Below are 19,016 nucleotides of genomic sequence, written 5' to 3'. Positions count from 1 at the left end.
GTATTACGGAACTTTGTCAAAAACCTGTAAAAAGTTATTGACAGTGACGTCAAAATGACGAAACAATGTGACGTCGACGCTTGACGCAAAATTGACGTAACGGGGAATCAGCCAATTGCAGCAGAGCGGCGCCCCGGAAGCATTTGTCTGCACGACGAGGGACCGTCTGCTAAATTTTTGCTAAAAGAGTAAAGATATGCTCAGCGATAAAAAAAATTATTATTTTCTTTTGCCAAAAAAAAATATGTTTAAAGTGAAAAATATCAAGAAAAACAAGAAGCGCAAGAAGTTAGGCTATTAAATTTGCTAGTGGGTAACTTTCGCTGCCGCGGGGGTGCGCAGACGGCGGTAAAACGTCAACAAGCCGCTTTGCACGGAAACAGCTGCTCCACGCCTTGATACTGTTTTCTTACGCGGCGTCGAAAATCAAGGTACTGTGCGGTTGACCTAATTGCGGAAAAATCGACGAAGCCAGCTTGTTAAGGTCTGTGTTGTTCGGCTTTTACGATAGATGACAAAAGTGTCAAAGCGTGAAGCGTTGTTGTTGTTGTTGTTGTTGTTGTTGTTCACCTCATGGGATGGCGCATACCCACAGAGGGGGATCGGCCAAGAAGAGGGGTGCATAGAGAGTTTTTGAGATTTTTTGCTTGTTTGTTTAGTTTTGTTTTCTGGGGTGATGTGTGGTCGTCTGTTTCTTTTTCCTCGACCGGTAAACAGAAGACGGCCACGAAGTGCGATTTGCAGGGGAAAATAAAGTTCTTTGCCAGCATAAGCGTGTTTTATTTGTATGTAGCTGTGGCACAGAGGTGTCGTCGGCTGTCGAAGCTTGCATGAAAGCCGCCGGTCGCAAATAACCGCTGTGCACACAGCACCCGCCGCTGCACCGACAGCGCATTCGCACGCAAACCTCCAAATTCATCGGCGAGTTCGTCGCATAGCCACACCGCAGTCTGCCTCTCCAGTTGAAAAAGGCGTCGTAACAGCTCGTCCGGCAAGTCAAACGTGTCTTCGTGCGCCCTCCTTCGCCGTTGCTCGCGTCGCCGCAGCCGCCTCAGCCACATACGACGCCGCTGCCGCCGCCGCCATTTTCTGTCAAAAACGGAACGGTCCAATTTTGACCGCCTCGAAGCCGTCAAAAAAAAACGTCAAAATGCGCCTGCATAATTAGGTGTGCAACGTCACCACTTCTGTCATGTCCGTGACGTAAACGCCAGCCACCCATGACGCAAGAAAGCAACATGGCCGCCGGCCACGGCCGACCAATAGGAGCGCGGCTACGGCGGGGCTTTTTGACGAGTTTTTGACGCGTTTTTGACAAGTTTTTGATTTGACAGTTCCGTAATACGGGCCCTGTACAGTTTCCTCCTTATCGGAGTTCGACATCATCCTTCGGAGCCGGTACCTGCGGGGCTGAACGAGTCAGTCATCTCCAGGACCCCTCCGTCTTCAACACTGGCCGCAGCGGTTAAAGTCCCACAATAATTTTAAAGTAAGGAAACGCTTTTATCCAGCCGCCAACGCCAGCAATTGGACGATCGACGACATGTGGCCTTGCTCCGGCCCTCGGCGCCATGAAAGCTCCTGCGCGCGAGTGCGCCAGGCCAGCGCTGGCCAGGCGGAGAGCGCGCGTTCGCCTGCTCTGCTGTGCACGTTGCTGCGGTAGTTTTGTTCCGCAGGGGCCGGAAATGCCTTGCTGCTGTGCGGTTGGGTGCCGAAATTGCTCGGAAGATGGCAAGAAGTTATTTTGCATTCCGCGTGGCAAAGAGAATCTAACCAGAAGAAAAGTGTGGCTGCACAGAATTGGACGGAAAGACTTTGAACCGTCGGCATATACAGCATATACGAGTACATATATACAGCAAAGCATATACAGCAAACCGCGCGATGATTCAAGGCTACGTGGGGACGTTAAACGGTTCACGAGAACAGTCAACCGCGTTAACACACGCGCTGACAAAATGCCACAACAAAGATATCTACAACGCTCAATGTTGGTGTGCCGCGAGATCAGATCACTCTTGAAGCACGAACATGATCGAGTAGCTTCGATGACGCGATCCATACCACCGCTTTAGAATGTCGAGACAGTTGCACTGACTCGTAGCACTGAACCACAAACACACGACACTCGTCGAGTAATCGTTACACGACAGACATACAGCGTTTCCATGTATATACAAAACAAGAGAGGGCTGAGGGGGCAGCCCTGACGCACCGAACACTGCACGCTAATGGGGGCCCCCAGACTCTTGTTAACAATCAGTCTCGTCGTGCAGTTTCGATACGCCAGGGCTACACCCTTACGGATAACTGAACCGACGTTCACATGGTCTAAAACGGTAAACAAAATTTCATGGGAGACACAATCAAATGCCTTTTCGAGATCAATCTGAAGCATCGCTACTCGCCCATTGATGTCGTCACAGCTTTCAAGCACACTACGCGCTTTATGAATGTTGGAAAAAATTGAGCACCCTTTGATTCCACATGTCTGGTGGGGTCCAACAATATCCGATATCACTGTCTGCAGTCTACGCGCCAATACCTTCATAAAAATTTTGTAGTCCACATTAGTGAGTGCTATGGGTCGATACGCTGTAACCAATTGTAATTTCTCTATATCATCCGTTTTAGGTATGAGCACTGTATGGGAGATCCCAAAAGACGGAGGCAATACGTTTATTTCATAGGCTTCATTGAAAATTGTACACAGCATGCACTGGGGCAATTTCGTGCTTAAATTCTTTATAAAATGCCGCACTGAATCCATCTGGTCCTGGTGATTTTCCTAGGTTTAACTGATCTCTCGCGTGCTCTACCTCGCTGTGAGTTATTGCTAGTTCCATTTTCTTTTTGCTTTCTTCGTCAAGCCGTGGCATTGCACCAAGAAACTGATGCGTAAAGGCTACTGCGTCTACAGGAGTCGATGAAAAAAACCTCTGGTAGTATTCGTTAAAGGCTTCTTTGATGTGGTCAGTGTCTGCCGATAAGGTACCCCCCCCCCCCCCCCCCCCATTCTATTTTATCGATGTGATTTCTTTCAGCGCGCGCTTTTTCTAGACCAAGAGCACGTTTCGATGGCGCTTCGCCAGCAGCTGTGTCTTCCGCCCTTGCCCTCACTAGTGCTCCGCGATAACGCCGTTCTTCCATAAGCTCTATCTTTTGTTTTGTTTTCCTGACATCTTCTATCCATTTCCCAGGCTCTTTGCATTCCTGCTTCATCAGCGTTTGAAGCAGTGCCCTTAGCTCAGCTTCGTCTTGTTTTTCCTTACAACGGATACATGTCGCCCTTTCTATTGCTTTGATTTTTAAAGATTCTTTAATCATAGAAAACAGTAGTATCAATGGCTTTAGGTTACAAGCAGCTGAAGTTAAGCTGCTGGCCTATGCAGATGACGTTGCAGTATTTACGGTTGATCAGGGGAGCATAAGTGAAGCTGTCGGGTGTGTACGCGCGTTCAGCGAAGTCACAGGTAGCGGGGTTAACTGGTCCAAGTGCCTTGGGCTCTGGCATGGATGGTGGCCATCCCACCCGGACCATTTCGCCAACGTACCGTGGGCGACGACCCCGGGCAAGTATTTGGGCGTTCCGCTCGATGCTTATCGCGATAGCGAGGAGTATTGGAAAGAGCAAACAAAAGACGCACGCGACCGAGCTGGGAAATGGAAAGGCACCAGCCTTTCAATTTTCGCCAGAGCTACAGTCTGCAATCTTTTTTTTATTAGCAAACTCTGGTATGTGATGCAGGTTTTCCATTGCTCGCGTGTGAACGTTCAGAAGCTACACAGGATTTTTGCAGTTTTCATATGGGCGTCTGAATGGGAACGTTGTAGCAGAACGAACCTGTTCCGGCGGGTAAAAGACGGGGGGCTAGGGCTAGGGCACCTTTTTTTAAGGCACCTGGTGAACCGTTTTTTGTTTTATCGCGACGTCACAGACCAGTTCTTGCGCACCGTGTGCCAAGTGAAGCTGCGGCGATTGCTGCCGGAGTTTGTGGTATCCACAGAAGAGCTCTCTGGTGGAACTTTTGGTTACTACAAAGAGATTGTAGCAAGCGTTCGGTTTCTTTCGGCACGTTTTTCCACCGAGTATTTGTGGAAAAGTAAAAGGAAAAAGTTGTACAATGATCTTTGTGATATTGTTTTCCCAGAGCCCATGTACAGGGCCTTGTACAGTGGAGGCCCGGGAGGGGATGTTTTAAAAAGGGTGAAGAAAATGCAGGTGCCACCAGGAGTAAAGACTTTCTTTTTTAAGTTACACACCGGGACGTTACCAGTTAAAAAGTTTCTAGAGGGAAAGGATTTCTTTTTCCCGTGGGGATCGAACTGCTTAATTTGTAAACAGCCTGAAACAATAGACCATGTTTTTTTGCATTGCTGGGAGGGGGTTTATTTTTGGGACGTGTTACAAAGGACCATAAAGAAAGAGCTACCACTTGACGCGCACGGAATTCGCTATTTAAGCACTGATAATGAGGATGGGGCACCGTTTGATCTCATAATGCTCTTGGGCCTCCACTGTATATGGCGCTCCAGAATGGCAGGCTACCATTGTGACAAAGACGCACGACCGGCCCGAATTTATTTTCGGGAAAGCATGGACCGGTTTCTTGCAATCCAAAAAGCAGCTGCGGAGCCTCCCGAGTGGCTCTCAAGACTAGAGCCGTTGTGTATATTGCGGGAATTTTAAGCTGACGAAGCCAGTCTCGTGCTGGCTGACCACGACCACGTATGTATGTATATAGCGTTATGTGTATTTTTGTGGTGCAATGTCATGAGCCAAAGCCAGGTAATAAAGAAAAAAAAAGACATACAGCGGCAAGAAGACGGCGCACACGTTTCCGCACACAGGACGATTACTTTTCGTAAGGGTCGCAGGTTTCAGCGGCGTTATGTCGTAGCTTTTCGATCCGAGCGACCGTCAGGCTTTTTTTTTACTCGCATTCTTGCAACAAGGTAACCGGTATATGTATGCCGCACACTTACAAGTAAAAGAAACCACAGGGCAAACAGAACTGTGAGCACGCGAGCACCAAGCCTTACGCGCATAGACACGAAACGCCATGCAAAACGCGTCGCGCGTTGTCTTCGGCTCCGACTTCGTGTTGTCTATCATCGAATTCATCGACTACTTTACAAAACACTGCCAGGTCAACACCTCACTCTTATTTTTTGATTATATACTGCTAATTTAAGTTCAAAAACTAATTTAACACGAGAAAAAATCAACGAGATGCAAACATGCGGAATCGAGGCGATCAAGCACTCATTGTGCTCTCTTGAGTGAATTTTTTTCAGCGCTCATTTAAAAGAACAGGACTGGTTTTCGCAGTTCGGGCTCTTCTTTCGTTTCTTACCACAGTCAGGCACCGGTAGTTTTATTTCCTCGCATGTGCCGATATGTTTTCACCTCATGAATGCCGCGGTAGCCGCAGTAGAAACATGGGCGTCGTCTGCTACACAGGATCCTTCTAGGTGGCGCGCGCGTCAGATAACCCTGCCTTAAAAATTATAGAGGGACCTTAGCAGCGATGAGACTGAAGCCCCATCTTCAGAGAGGAAATGCAAGCATTTCCGATCTTGAGATTTGGTCGTGTTTTCGAAAAAAAAAAGAACGGAAATTCTTGTTTTATGTGGGGTTTATTTTCACGATAACAACATCTCTGTGCCCAAATGACTGCGTAGCTCTTCGGCCTAAGCTCCTTTGCTTGCACCTGTTTTGTCAAATGTAACCGAGCGAGGGTTTGGCTGAGAAGCAAACCCCGCTGCCCGGTTACTTTTGACAAATGAGATACAAGCTTTCCCCTGCTTGCTCCTTAACACCTTTACGATGAAATGTTTGGAAAGTGCGACTTTGACCCCATAGTTAGTATAGATACACAAAATTATTTGAGCTATAAATGGCGCTCTCTAGTAAAGCTCCATTTCTTGCACCTTTTATGCCAAAAGTCACCGAGCAGGGAGGTTGGCTGAGAAGCAAACCCGGCTGCTCGGTTACTTTCGGCAAAGCAGGCACAAGGTTTCCCCTGGCTTGCTTCTCAACACGTTTGGGGTGGAATGCTTGGAAAATGGATATTTGACCGCGCCTTGCGTATGTATAGAAAAAAATTGGTGGGGGCGTAGCTTTGGTTAAGCCTGGTAGGTTGCGAAAGCAAAAGCGCAGCGCCTCCAACTGAAGGAACGCAGTGCGCCGCGTCTACAGGTCACGCGTGGCTACCGGCCGCCGCTGCGCGACGACTGAAAGCGTCTTCGGTAATTTTTTTATATTTTGTTTTTGATGTTGTTGCGACTGAGAGAAAGAAAACATAACCAACAGCTGGTGTGACGTCACAGCGGCAGTAGCACCACAGGTGCGCAGCGCGGCAAACACACACCGTAACTGCAGCCGGGCTCTGAAGGAACGAGTTGGTCGCCCATATTCACTCCGCTCAAGGTCAAACGTAACTGCGGCCGGGTCACGCGAAGGCTTGAAAGTGCGAGTAGCATTGCTTTCGCAATAAAAAAAGCACCTCGTGCTATAATTGGCGCTCTTTGGCAAAGCGCTCTCACTTATATCTCGAGGCACAGATCTCTCTCCGCATTCAGCCTGAGTGCGTCCTACGTGCAGTTGTCGATCCAGAAAGGCTAGCAGATTCAGCAGCCCGCCTAGCGAGCTTCCCTCGTCCATGCCTTCACGCCTCAGTCCGAATGGTGCCATTGTTCTTTTGAGAATAATAGAAGACATCCGACATCGCACACGTGTCCTTCGTGTGCAGCCACCATCCTTCGCGCTATTACCTGCGTTAAGGAGAATCCAAGTTGTGGTGATGACACCTGCAATATCTCGTCAATGCCCTCACTTTCGGATGCCTTGCGTGTCCTTGCCGCGAGTTAACAGCCGAACTTCACCATTCCACGAAAGTCTTACTTGCATGCCGAGTCAGTAGAATTCCGCACCTAGATGCAAAAGGTCTCACACTGGGATAGCGTCGTAGGTCGCCTGGGCACAAGTGTGCCATTATTACTAAGTGCTTGCTTGTGTTCAGTCACGAAAACTGTTCCGTTCGGCCAACACCATGTTTTGTGCCGTGTGCATGGACATGCGCAAAAAAATTTAGGGGGCACTTTGGCTTTCTAAAGTGCTGCAATGCGAAAGCCTTTCCTGGCGCACTGTTTAGCATTGACTGCGAGACTGTTTGTGCTGTACTAGTGCTTTATTTGACTACACACTTTGACTGCACATTACAACTACACACTTTGACGGAGCCCCGCCGCGGTGGCTCAGTGGTTACGGCGCTCGACTGCTGGCCCGAAAGACGCGGGTTCGATCCCGGTCGCGGCGGCTGAATTTCGATGGAGGCGAAATTCTAGAGGCCCGTGTACTGTGCGATGTCAGTGCACGTTAAAGAACCCCAGGTGGTCGAAATTTCCGGAGCCCTTCACTACGGCGTCCCTCATAGCCTTAGTCGCTTTGGGACGTTAAACCCCAATAAACCAAACCAAACCAAACACTTTGACGGCCGTCTCTGACTGCTTCTTTAGCACGACTCTCCCTCTGCTTCGATGAGTTCGGTTGTATCCATGGCTCTGTTCGCAGTGATGAGGTATGTAATGTGGTCACCCGCTCACCCACGGACGCCTTACGCCCCCTGTCAGAGCGAAAGACAACTATTTTATTAGTTGTCGTGTGCTCCAAAAGGTGGCGTCAGGCGTCCGTGGGTGACCTTATTACTTCGAATCCGCTCACTCTGACGTCATAACCATTTCGGCCAACCGAAAAGCGTGACACCTCTGCTGACGACCTTCTGTCGACAACTATGAGGAATTAAAGGCTTTCGCCTTAAAACATGAGCGCCGATTGCTGCAAGTCGCAGGTGGATGTGATCCACAGCAAAGTACAGACGAGAGCGAGAATCAACGCGCTCACTACGCTTTTATTTTACAATCCTCGCACTGTGCATACAAAGACGGGAATCATCTTCCTTTGCCGATGGGTATCTCGACGCCGATGCCTACTCCGCCCTGGGGTCTGCCCTTGTACGTGGTGCCGTCTACGCGGGTGGCGCCGTGAGACACCCCGCCAGAGGCAACCACTCGGGTGCCGTCTCTTCCGCGATACAAGTCGTACTCGCCGCGGACAGAGCCACCCACGTTGAAGTTCCGGCGGCCCCGGGCGCCACCCTCGGCCTCAACGCTGAAACGGTGCTGCAAAGGGCGGCGTGAAGTAATTAAGCACGTGTAAATTACAGCACATTTTCACTGCAAACCACTCTCGCCTAGGTCGCTGCTTTCTCCTCCTCTGCAAATGCCTTTTGTAATTTCTTTCTTGCACTGCTTGTTCGATTCGCATTACGTCCACAGTCGGCAACACTTAAATGTGCTGCTACACAAGAATTGATTCATTCACAGGCTGAAGAACTAAGAAGGGATAAATGGATGGTACAGCGTGACGCGACCGGCACCAGCCAAGGTGGGCCATCGTAAGCCGCAGATTACGTAGGGAGGCGGAATTGCGCAAGACGCATTTTTAGTAACCACTTTCAGTTTTTGTATTTAACACTTTGTAACCGCAGAGATATTAACGCAAAACAGCTTCTAAACGCACAGAGAGATTACAACCATTGTATTCGTGTTCCAGACAACACAGGTTGCAATAGAATTTGTTTTAAGGCGAAAGCCTTTAATGGCTCATACTTTCGTCCGTTAACAAAGCGAGTCACACGTGTTTTACTCGGGAACTAACAAGGATAGAACAAAACCAATGCTTGCTTCAGATAGAGGAGAAAGAAATGAACATAGAAGCAAATTTTGATGACTGTAGATTAATTAGTTAATTAATTATAGGCAAAAATGTCAAAATTGCGTCCACATAACCCGGACGTCGATATAGCCACGGGAACGGTGTGACGTCACATCCATCGGAAGTCGTCACGGCATAGTGAAAATTGTCACAGAATGGTCGGAAAAACGTCGTATCTGTGTCAAGTTAGTTGGAAAAATGTGTAATTAAGCGCAATTAACACTCAAGATCCCCGAAAGATGTACAATTTGGGTATGGACATAGCCACGGGAACGGTGTGACGTCACATCCACCGAAAGTCGCCACGTCATAGTGTGCTCGGCTTTCGCCTCTCAACACTTTAGTTGTCAAAGTGTTCTCGCAAATTTTGTATGAGCAGCCCAATCTACTTATCGCTCTTAAAAACGGGTTACAAAAACCCATTTGTAAAAGTCAAAATAATGTTCATTCGGCCTCGCGCACATTCTTTCATGCACATTTCATAAATTTTTAGCTAAAGAGTACGGTGTACACTTATCACAAATTGCGGAATATGGCGTCGAGCCATATATACTTACTCGTGGAGGAGAGGGCTGGAAGTTGAAGTTGAAGCGCCTCCTCTGTAAAAGTCAGCAATAGCGTTAGAATTTGAATACACGCACACCTGAAAGCAGATTTCCAGAAGAACGATGAAGCCACAGATCCACTAGTATAGGAGGTCTGTTAGAAAAGTATCCGACTTTATTGTTTTTTTGCGAACACCTGATGGATGTGAAACAAGCGCGCTTACAGCAGCCGACCTTGAACCCTCGCGCGCATGCACGAATTTTTTCCCGCCTGCCGATAGCGTCAGTCGCTGGGAAGCAGCGTTTGAGTGAGGCAGTGCGCGGTGCTCTCGTCGGTTTTTTGTTGCAAGGAAAATGGGGGAGCGAGAGGAGCAGCGATACTACTTCAAATTTTGCCAGAAACTTGGCGATAGCCAAGTGGAAACCTTTCGAAATGTTCAGACGGCTTTCGGTGATGCTGCTATGAGCAGCACACAGATTAAGCAGTGGTGCAACTGGTTTAAAGACAGCCGCACATCCGTGGAGAGAGAGCCACGCTCCGGTCGGCCATCAACATGCCGAAATGACCAGGTCATTGCCGAAGTGAACGCTGTGGTGATGCGGGACTGTTGTGTGACTATCCGAGAAATTGCGGGAGAGGTGTACATCAGCAATTTTTCTGCACATTCTATTATCACCGAAGATTTGGCCATGGAGAGAGATGCGGCGAAATTCGTGCCGAAGCTGCTGACGGTGGAGAAAAAGCAGCTTCGTGTTGAAGTCTCACAGGAGATGCTGGATTCCACAAACAGTTACCCTGACTTCACCGACGCCGTAATCACTAGTGACGAGTCTTGGGTGTACGGGTACGACCCGGAAACCAAATCCCAGTCGTCACAGAGGACGCATTCCACGTCACCAAGACCAAAGAAGGCCCGCCAAGTGCGCAGCATTGTCAAAGTGATGCTGACTGCTTTTTTGACTCCCTCTGTGTGGCACACCACGAGTACGCACCCCACAGGGTCAAAGAATGACTAAATAGTACTACAGGGATGTCCTCCATCGCCTACGTGGTGCTGTGCGGCGCAAGAAACCGGAATTGAGGTCAACAAGAAATTGGCGCATCCCTCGCGGCATTGCTCCTGCACATTCCTCGCATTTGATTCAGACTTTTCTGGCGAAAAACCAGACTCCTGTAGTTCAACAGGCTCCTTACTCTCCTGATATGTCCCCCTACGACTTCTGGCTGTTTCCTAAAATGAAGAGGCCATTGAAAGGAGCGCCATTTCAGAAAAGAAAGGACATTGTGGCTGCAACGACGGCAGAGCTAAATTTCATTCCGAAAAGGGCCTTTTCGTAATACTTCCAACAATGGCAGCACCGATGGGAGATGTATATGGAGCCCCAAGGAGACTACTTTGAAGGTTATTAGGTTTCCAACGCTCCAGTTATGCCAGTTTTTTTTCTTCGGCCAAAGGTCGGATACTTTTCTAACAGACCTCGTACAGTGACAGCGACTGGGAAAAGGTTTCAGTTCAAATCATTTTCGTTCACAAAGCTAAATCTGCGTTCCCATGGCAAACGACAGTAGCGATGTCCTGTGAACACATGAAATAAGCATTGACAATTACCATACCTTCTGAATTCCCCACTAAAGCAACCAGAAGTCGTAAACAAAACAAAAACAGTTTTTGACGGAATTGCTTCGAGCGTACAACAATTTAAGCTATATTATAAATAAACCAAGTCGCAAAAACTTGCGCTTCAAAGAGCACCAAAACCTTTTTGTCCTGCAATTGATTTTCAAAGCCCATGTTTCAAAGCAGGGTCTGTACATTATACGTATTCTTAAACTTATTTAATGCCTTTTTTGTATCCGCCGTTCTTCTTCTTAGTTGGCTGAAGCTACGCCATGCCTCGTGTTCGCTATTCATTCGTTATGGGTTCAATTTCAGCGGGAGCGTGGGCGTGGCATTGTTTCAGGCAATGACGAACGGCTGGTGACCCAGAACTTATAATGGAATCGACATATAATCTATATTACTGAGTGTTTTGTCACTGAGAGAAAAGCTAAACCGCTGGCTTGTTCACGTTTTCGCACAGAGGTGGCATTTGCCTGTAATTTTTGTTTCATATTACGGTTTTATGGGGTATTTGCCTTAATCCGTCAGAAATAATCGCGACTTCGTATCATACGAGACGATGCCGGACCAAAAAAAGAAAGATGGGTTTGTAACAGCTGTACTGGCAGCGCCATCTCTCGCCCGCGCAATGTTTTGAAGGTTTAAGTGGAACTGCTAAAAAATGCAATATTCATGTCTGCGCTGCGGTAGTAAGCGTTGACTGTTAAATTAGCAATACGTCGGGCACTGCGTCGCCGAGTCCAAACTTCAACAATATTTATGAAAGGGCTCACAATTATTTGCTCGGATCATAGAACTATCTGAGTGAACTAAAACTCACTTGAAGGCGCTCATAAAACGAAAAAAGTTCGAGAGGGCTCAATAACCCACAGCACTGCAAAGTATGCATTTGTATGTTCAATAAAACAAGCGAGATAAATAAGCACACACACTTTTGAGTGCGAGAAGCATATGCGAGCATTGTTTGAAAAGTTCAAGATTTGAAGTTACACAACACGATCGTCCTGCTATTGCTTTCTTATGACTGCTGCTCTCGAAAGATATAAGGCAAGGTTCACTTCTACATGTAACGCAGTTAAGGTACAAAAAACAATGGCGACAGCAGCAAGAGACGTTTTGCGTGCCTTTAGTTGCAACCTCGGAAAGGCCACTGGCTCTGGCACAACATCTATTCCGTGCCTATAGTGCTTAATTATGGCAAAGCTCGATCCCTCTCTCTTTCTCACCTGAGAAAAACTTCTAGATCTAAAGTTTTAAGCTCACAGCTCTTCGCAGATGTTTGCAGCTTTTTTTTTTTTGACATGCCAAGCGGAAGCCTCAGCGCCATAAAGAGCTCGTAGGCCTCATCATAGCATATCGTAGCTCGTGGGCATATCGTTCAATCGTCAGCGTAATCATACACTGTTCGCACAACTCTGCATCTATCTCGGCACAAGCCAGCGCAACCTGTTCATTAGTGGACGTTATAAGTCCCATTCTGTCTACCGCACAAGCTTTGGTCTGTCACTTCCTAGACCTCCGCTTCACGTCGATGTCATCCTCCTACTAATGCAATAGCATTTGCCGTCTCACCAAACATTTCCGGCTCCTCATTCACAAAATTCCCTTATTGGTCAAGAGAGGTCGTGTGACCTTGTCACGTCATCACAACCTGCCCACAGTGGCAGGTGGCAACTTGCCCACCGTTGCCGATTTCAATGCAGTTGTCACCTGCTCATCGAGGCTCTGCGCGTAAGTCTTACGGGAGCTCGGAAAGAGCAACCTGCATCTCACAAGCCCTACCGGTGGCTGTGTTTCAAAGCAGTCACCTGCCGGGGCAGCATCGCTTAACCTCTCCACCACTGCGCCAGTAATGGTATATGTTACGTCCTTTATTGCTGGTGGCAGGGTACAGACTGGCGGGAAAGCCGCCAACACGTGACACATGGTAGCTCAGGGTTGCTTGGCCCTAAAGATTGTCCCGCTATAACACTCCTCCCCCCTACGTCACGAAGTCCTTCAGATACGCAGGGCGGCTGCGTTGGCGCTGTGGTCGCTGGACTTGAAGGGAAGCACTCGCTTCACGGTCCTCACCACAGGAAGCAGATTCGGTACTGGGCGCTGCAGCCTCCTCCAGTCTTTCTCCTTGGTCCCGTCTTCCAGGGTCCTCTAGGCTTGAAGGAATGCCAAGCCCGGAACACCCTGCCGGGGAAGCAACCAGCGGTTCCTCCTCTTCACACATCCCAGAAGCGAAACTGTCCAATGCGTAGCTGGCAGAACGACTTCTGAGTTGGTCAACATGACGTCTCCATCGACGACCGTCCTTGGTGACGACCAAGTACGACACTGGTCCTGTGACAGCATCCACAATGCCCGGCAACCACTTGGGCCCATAGAGATAGTTGCGCACAAACACTCGATCCCCCACATCAAACAGTCGCACTGCCTGGCTACGGCGCTGCATCACCTGCTCTTGTTTCTGCTGCACACTGGACTGCAGGTCAGGATGCAGACGCTCTAACACAGTTGAAAGTTTCCTGCCCATTAGCAATTCGGCCGGGCTCTTGCCTGTTGTAGCATGAGGCAGGATATGCTGGGTCATTAAAAACCTAGCCAGACGTGTGTCGATATCGCCTCCAACCATTCGCTTGAGTACTCCCTTGGTTTCGCGCACCATGCGTTCTGCTTGACCATTCGAAGAAGGGTGATATGGGGCAACGGTCACATGTCGGATTTGATTCCGGCACATGAAGTCTCTGAACTCCTCCGAACAAAAGGCAGTGCCATTATCAGAAACAACAGTTTCTGGAATGCCATGGGTAGCAAAAAGGAAACGAAGCTTCGCACAAACTGTAGCTGTCGACATGGAATTCATCCGGCACACTTCCAACCACTTTGAGTGAGAGTCCACCACAATGAGGAAAACTTTGCCTTGGAAGGGCCCAGCAAAATCGATGTGTAGTCTTGTCCAAGGACGCTTGGTGAATTCCCAAGGGTGAATCTTTGCAGCTGCTGGCGCAGACCTGGATTCCTGACAACGTGCACAGTCTCTCACTTTCTGCTCAACATCTCTGTCGATTCCTGGCCACCACACGGCTCCTCTGGCAAGCCCCTTCATCTTGACAATTCCTGGATGAGCTGTGTGAAGAATGTCCATGACATACGGTCGAGCTGGCTCTGGAATGACCACACGACTGCCCCACAGCAAACAACCTTGGTACACCGACAGTTCATGCTTGCGGCTCACAAACGCTGCAAACTCTTCTGGCAGCTTACCCTCTGGCCACCCATGCTGCACCCAATTGCAGACTCTAGCCAACAGCTTATCCCTTGACGTGAATCTTGCCACCTTCCTAGAGTTCCATGCTACTTCCGGCGCCATTTCCAGCATCCCTACTTCCCCAAGACGCTGCTCCTCTTCCTCTGCCCTACTGGCTCTCAGTGGTAAACGACTGAATGCATCAGCATTGGAAAGCTTCTCCGCTGGTCGATACTCAATTTCATAGTCATAAGCCGATAACATGAGGGTCCAACGCAGCATCCGTGGTGATAGCACCTGGGGAATGGGCTTGGCATGGTGCAACAGTCCTAAGAGGGGTTTGGTTTGTGGTCTGTCACAATTTTGAAATGTCTCCCATATAGAAACTGATGATACTTCTTTATGCCAAAGCCGATGGCGAGCGCTTCTCGGTCTGTCTGGGCATAATTCCGTTCTGCCGCACTCATAGTTCTCGACGCATATGCAACCGGTCTCTCGCTGCCATCTTCGCACACATGACTCAACACAGCACCCAGTCCGTACGGGGATGCGTCACAGGCCAGCACTAGGGGTTTGTTGACATCATAGTGCACCAGAACATGTGATGACTGTAGCAGATCTTTCGCCTGGCGAAATGCTTCCGCCTCAGCTTCCATCCAACGCCACTCGCGACCCTTGTCCAACAGCCGGTACAGTGGCTCCAAGGCATGAGCTGCTCCTTTAAGAAACTTGTTGTAAAAGTTCAGAGCTCCTAAAAAGGCTTGAAGTTCCTTTTTGCATGTCGGCTCTGGGGCCTTGTGAATAGCACGCACCTTGTCTTCTGTCGGCTGCACACCTGCAGAGTTCACACGGAATCCCAAGTAACACACTTCCTCAACACCAAATTGACATTTGTCAAACTTTAGTCGCAGACCGTCTTCATGAATTCTTTTGAGCACTTCTTGTAAACGAGCATTGTGCTGTACCTCATCCTTTCCACCGATCAAGATGTCATCCAAGAACACAAGAACACCATCAATTCCATGCAACAGTTCTTCCATGTACCTCTGAAAGATAGCCACTGCCACTGCCACGCCAAATTGAAGACGGGTTACGCGGAACAGTCCCCGATGTGTTGTAACCGTCAACAAGTCAGCTGTTTCTTCATCAACAGTCTTCTGTTGATACGCCTGTCCGAGGTCTAGCCTTGAAAACTTCGAGCAACCTGCCAGCCTGGCAAACAGCTGCTCCGGTGTCGGCAGGGGATACGTCTCCCACTGCACTACACGATTGACTGTGCTCTTGTAGTCCCCACAGATCCTTATCGATCCATCTTTTTTGACAACTGGAACGACAGGTGTTGCCCACTTCGAGTGCCGCACAGGCTGGAAAATGCCTTGGCTCACCAACTTGTCCAGTGCTTCGTCCACCTTCGGTCTCAATGCAAACGGTACTTGTCGTGGCTTCAGAAATCGCGGCGGAGCTGCCGGGTTCACCTCTATGCGTACAGGAGGCCCTTTACTTGTCCCAAGTCCAGGCTCAAAGACTGAAGAATACTTCTTGAGCAAGGCTGTTGTTCCCCTACTGCCAGTTCGACTCGGCTCGTACACACTGTGAACACCACTCAGACTTATTCCCAAAGACTTGAACCAGTCCCGACCGAGAAGTCCGATACTAGCACCCTTAACCACCACCAATCGCAGGCGATGTTCCTGCCCCTTGAATTCCACCTTCACGGTCAGTTCACCCAACACTCGTAGTTCCTTGTTATTGTAAGCTCGGAGATGAAGAGTACTTGGGCGCAACGCCCTTTTCGATATTCGCAGCTTCTGCATAGTCCGGTCGTTGATGACTGAACACACTGCACCAGAGTCCACCTCCATCTCTAGGGGACTTCCGTTGACGCGCACTTCCACTCTCACGGCTGGCTCTTCACCAGACAGCACGAACACGTCGTAAACGTCCGACGCAGCATTCTTGTGACGGCCTCCACTGGCCCGTTTTTTGTTCTGAGAGTTGGGTTCAGCCGAAGCGCGAGCTGCCGCCTTCCTCCTGCATGCTCTCACTATGTGCCCTCGTTGCTTGCAGAAGTGGCACTGCATATTCATGAATGGGCAACTGCTTGGCGAATGCGCACCCTTGCAGCGGAAACATACGCTTGTGCTTCCAGGCGAACCAGCCTGCTTATGGGTACCCTCCTTGGCTGTCACTGGCGCAGAGACCTTCGCAACACACGGGTCGAAACGCTGCCCGCTCACGCTGCCAACTTCACACGATGCGGCACTGCCGCGAATTTGCTCGGTCTGTCGCTGCGCAGATTCCATTGCAATGGCTTTCTCCCGAGCTGTAGCAAACGTAAGCTCCGGCTCCGCCAGCAACCGACGCTGAAGGGTCTCGCTTCGCACCCCGCACACTAGCCGGTCGCGCAACATGTCATCGAGCGACGCACCGAAATCGCAGTGTTCCGAGAGACGTCGCAATTCTGCGATGTAGTCGGCAATTGACTCACCGGGCTGCTGTTGACGTGTGCCAAACTTGAAACGCTGTACTGTCACCGACGGTCGCGGCGAGAAGTGGTTTGAGAGACGCCTGACGATCTCATCGTAGGCCACGGCCGACGGCGCATCCGGAGAACAAAGGGAGCGAACGATGGCATACGTTGCTGGGCCGCAACGCTGCAGAGCGTTGCTCGCTTCTTCTCGTTACCGTCGATGTCGTTTGCTTGAAAGAAAAATTCGAGGCGCTCCAAATACAAGGGCCAAGACGTCGCCTCTGTTGGAACGAATTCCCCAATCGTGCCCAGCGCAGTTGCCATTTTTACCTCGTCGCCAATTATATGTTACGTCCTTTATTGCTGGTGGCAGGGTACAGACTGGCGGGAAAGCCGCCAACACGTGACACATGGTAGCTCAGGGTTGCTTGGCCCTAAAGATTGTCCCGCTATAACAGTATAATGATTATAAAAATGGTTTATAGACAGTCTATAGACTTATTATTGACTCTATTGACTTCCTATAGATATTGCTTTTTGTCTATTCATAGTCTATAGCTGTCTATAGAAAAAAGTCTACTAAAAGTGTATGGCCATAACTCTATAGATTGTCTATAGACTGTCTATGGCATTTGTATTGATAATAGACTGTTCTCTAGGATTTGTCTATAGACACTCTATGGACTTTGTAGACAGACGTCTATAGACACTCTATAGACTGTCTAAATTTTTTTCTTGTGAGGGAAGAACTCCTCGCGATCCATAAGTGATATTGAGAGAGTTGTGACGTCATCACCACCGCGTGACCAACAGTCACTGCAAATTTGAAAATCTGAGCACTCCCAAAATTGGGAAGTTGGCCCACTCCTATAAATTCCTTAGGAGCCCCAATATTTTAAAAGTGTACCCACGCCAGAAAATGGATTAAGGTGCATTAGTGGGTCGGATTAGTACAATTCCACACGATAATTTAATGGAAGGTACTCGAACATTCTAGAAGCTGATGACTCATACACACCATGTAAGGGCAAAGGAACGGTTTTAACCAGCGTTTTGGAGGGGAAAATCATAAGAAGAAAAGTAGACACTTATTGTAGAAACGAGAGCAGGCAACCTAAATGGTATCGAAGTTTCGCAGTTTCTTTTTCAATAATGTGGTTAAGAACCCACCCCTCTTCCCCGGTATTGTGAAACGAGTGAGCAAATTTTGTGCGAAGACACTTACCTGGGCGCTGCACACAGCAAGAACTGGAAGAGAAGTGTAGTCGAAATGAGAACAACGTACAAAAAGGTTAAGAGAGATTACGCACAACATTAATGCACCAGTCCTGTTCTCGTACAGTCTTTGTCAAAAGTAACCAGGCTGCATGGTTTGCTTCTAGCTCGTACGGTGGAGCCCTTACACCTTCCCTGAAGCTGAAATGGTCGTTAAAGGTAAGGACTGCAGGTCTTCTTACCTTCCAACACCTTTCGATATTTAGGAAAGCCACAAGGGCTCCACCATACAAGCTAGCAGCAAACCATGCAGCCTGGTTACTTTTGACAAAGACGGTACCTGTCTTTAAAATTGAAACGAACGTACCGGAAAGTGCGAGCAGCAGGGCGAAGATCACAGCACGGGCCATACTGGCAGGCGCTTCAGTAAACGTGTGAAGTCCGACAGGAGCGCAAGTGTGGAACAGCTTGCCTGCGGCGCGGCCGCCCGTTATATAGCACTACGAGCGGCCGTGCTGCTAGCAGTCTGGGTGCATCCTGAAACCCCCCGGCAATCTTAGACGTAGGAAAACCCGCTTGAAAGAGGAACCACTAGTTGAAACCCCTCCCTAACACGTGATCTTGTAAAGAGCACGGGGTATGCAAGACGGATGGAATGTTCTCAGCTGCCTAACGTGCCTGGAGGACAGTTGCCCCGGTTTATTTTTCCGACCTAACTATCCCCCTCTCTACCCGGCGGGTCCAGCAGGCAACTACGTCAACCAGGAACCGAGTGTCGTTAGTAGTATATCCCCGGTTAGTTAGCGGTAGCTTTCCCTTTGACTGCGCAACTCGCCATCCCGACACCGCGCTCTCAAGCCTCTGCAGCTTCCGCTTTCAGTTTGACGCCCGGCTGTTGTTGTGGAGCGGGATTCCCAAGTTGCATTTCAGCAACCGTGTAACACGATATCGTGGCGCCCGTGCAGCAAGCGGTTTTGACGCGCGTTTCGCCTCCGTCGTTTCATCGTCGCCGGCCCAAGAAGAGTGGTGTAATTTGACGCAGGGCTGTGATAGGGAAAGCCCGACCAGAAGCTGCTATGCGGGCCCTGAGCAGCTAATGCAGCCTGTGCATGCATAAAGACCCCGCTGGGAGAAGGAAGAGTACTCT

General features: G+C 49.2%; 1 protein-coding gene across 1 annotated transcript; it reads right to left on the bottom strand.

Annotated features, from left to right (window-relative positions):
• Window positions 1–7,893: 7,893 nt before the first annotated feature.
• LOC149347133 (uncharacterized) lies at window positions 7,894–18,664 on the bottom strand. Its single transcript, XM_089586897.1, has 4 exons — window positions 18,237–18,664; window positions 17,880–17,902; window positions 9,337–9,378; window positions 7,894–8,184 (listed from the first exon to the last, which is right to left on the bottom strand). The coding sequence occupies exons 1-4, from the start codon at window positions 18,277–18,279 to the stop codon at window positions 7,954–7,956; spliced, it is 339 nt and encodes a 112-aa protein (XP_089443023.1). The 5' UTR covers window positions 18,280–18,664; the 3' UTR covers window positions 7,894–7,953.
• Window positions 18,665–19,016: the final 352 nt, after the last annotated feature.

This window comes from Amblyomma mixtum, chromosome 4, assembly GCF_055824585.1.
Source record: "Amblyomma mixtum isolate Tamu chromosome 4, ASM5582458v1, whole genome shotgun sequence".
NCBI lineage: Eukaryota > Metazoa > Arthropoda > Arachnida > Ixodida > Ixodidae > Amblyomma > Amblyomma mixtum.
The sequence above is the reverse complement of the archived record's forward strand: the minus strand, read 5'-3'. Positions and strand labels throughout refer to the sequence as shown.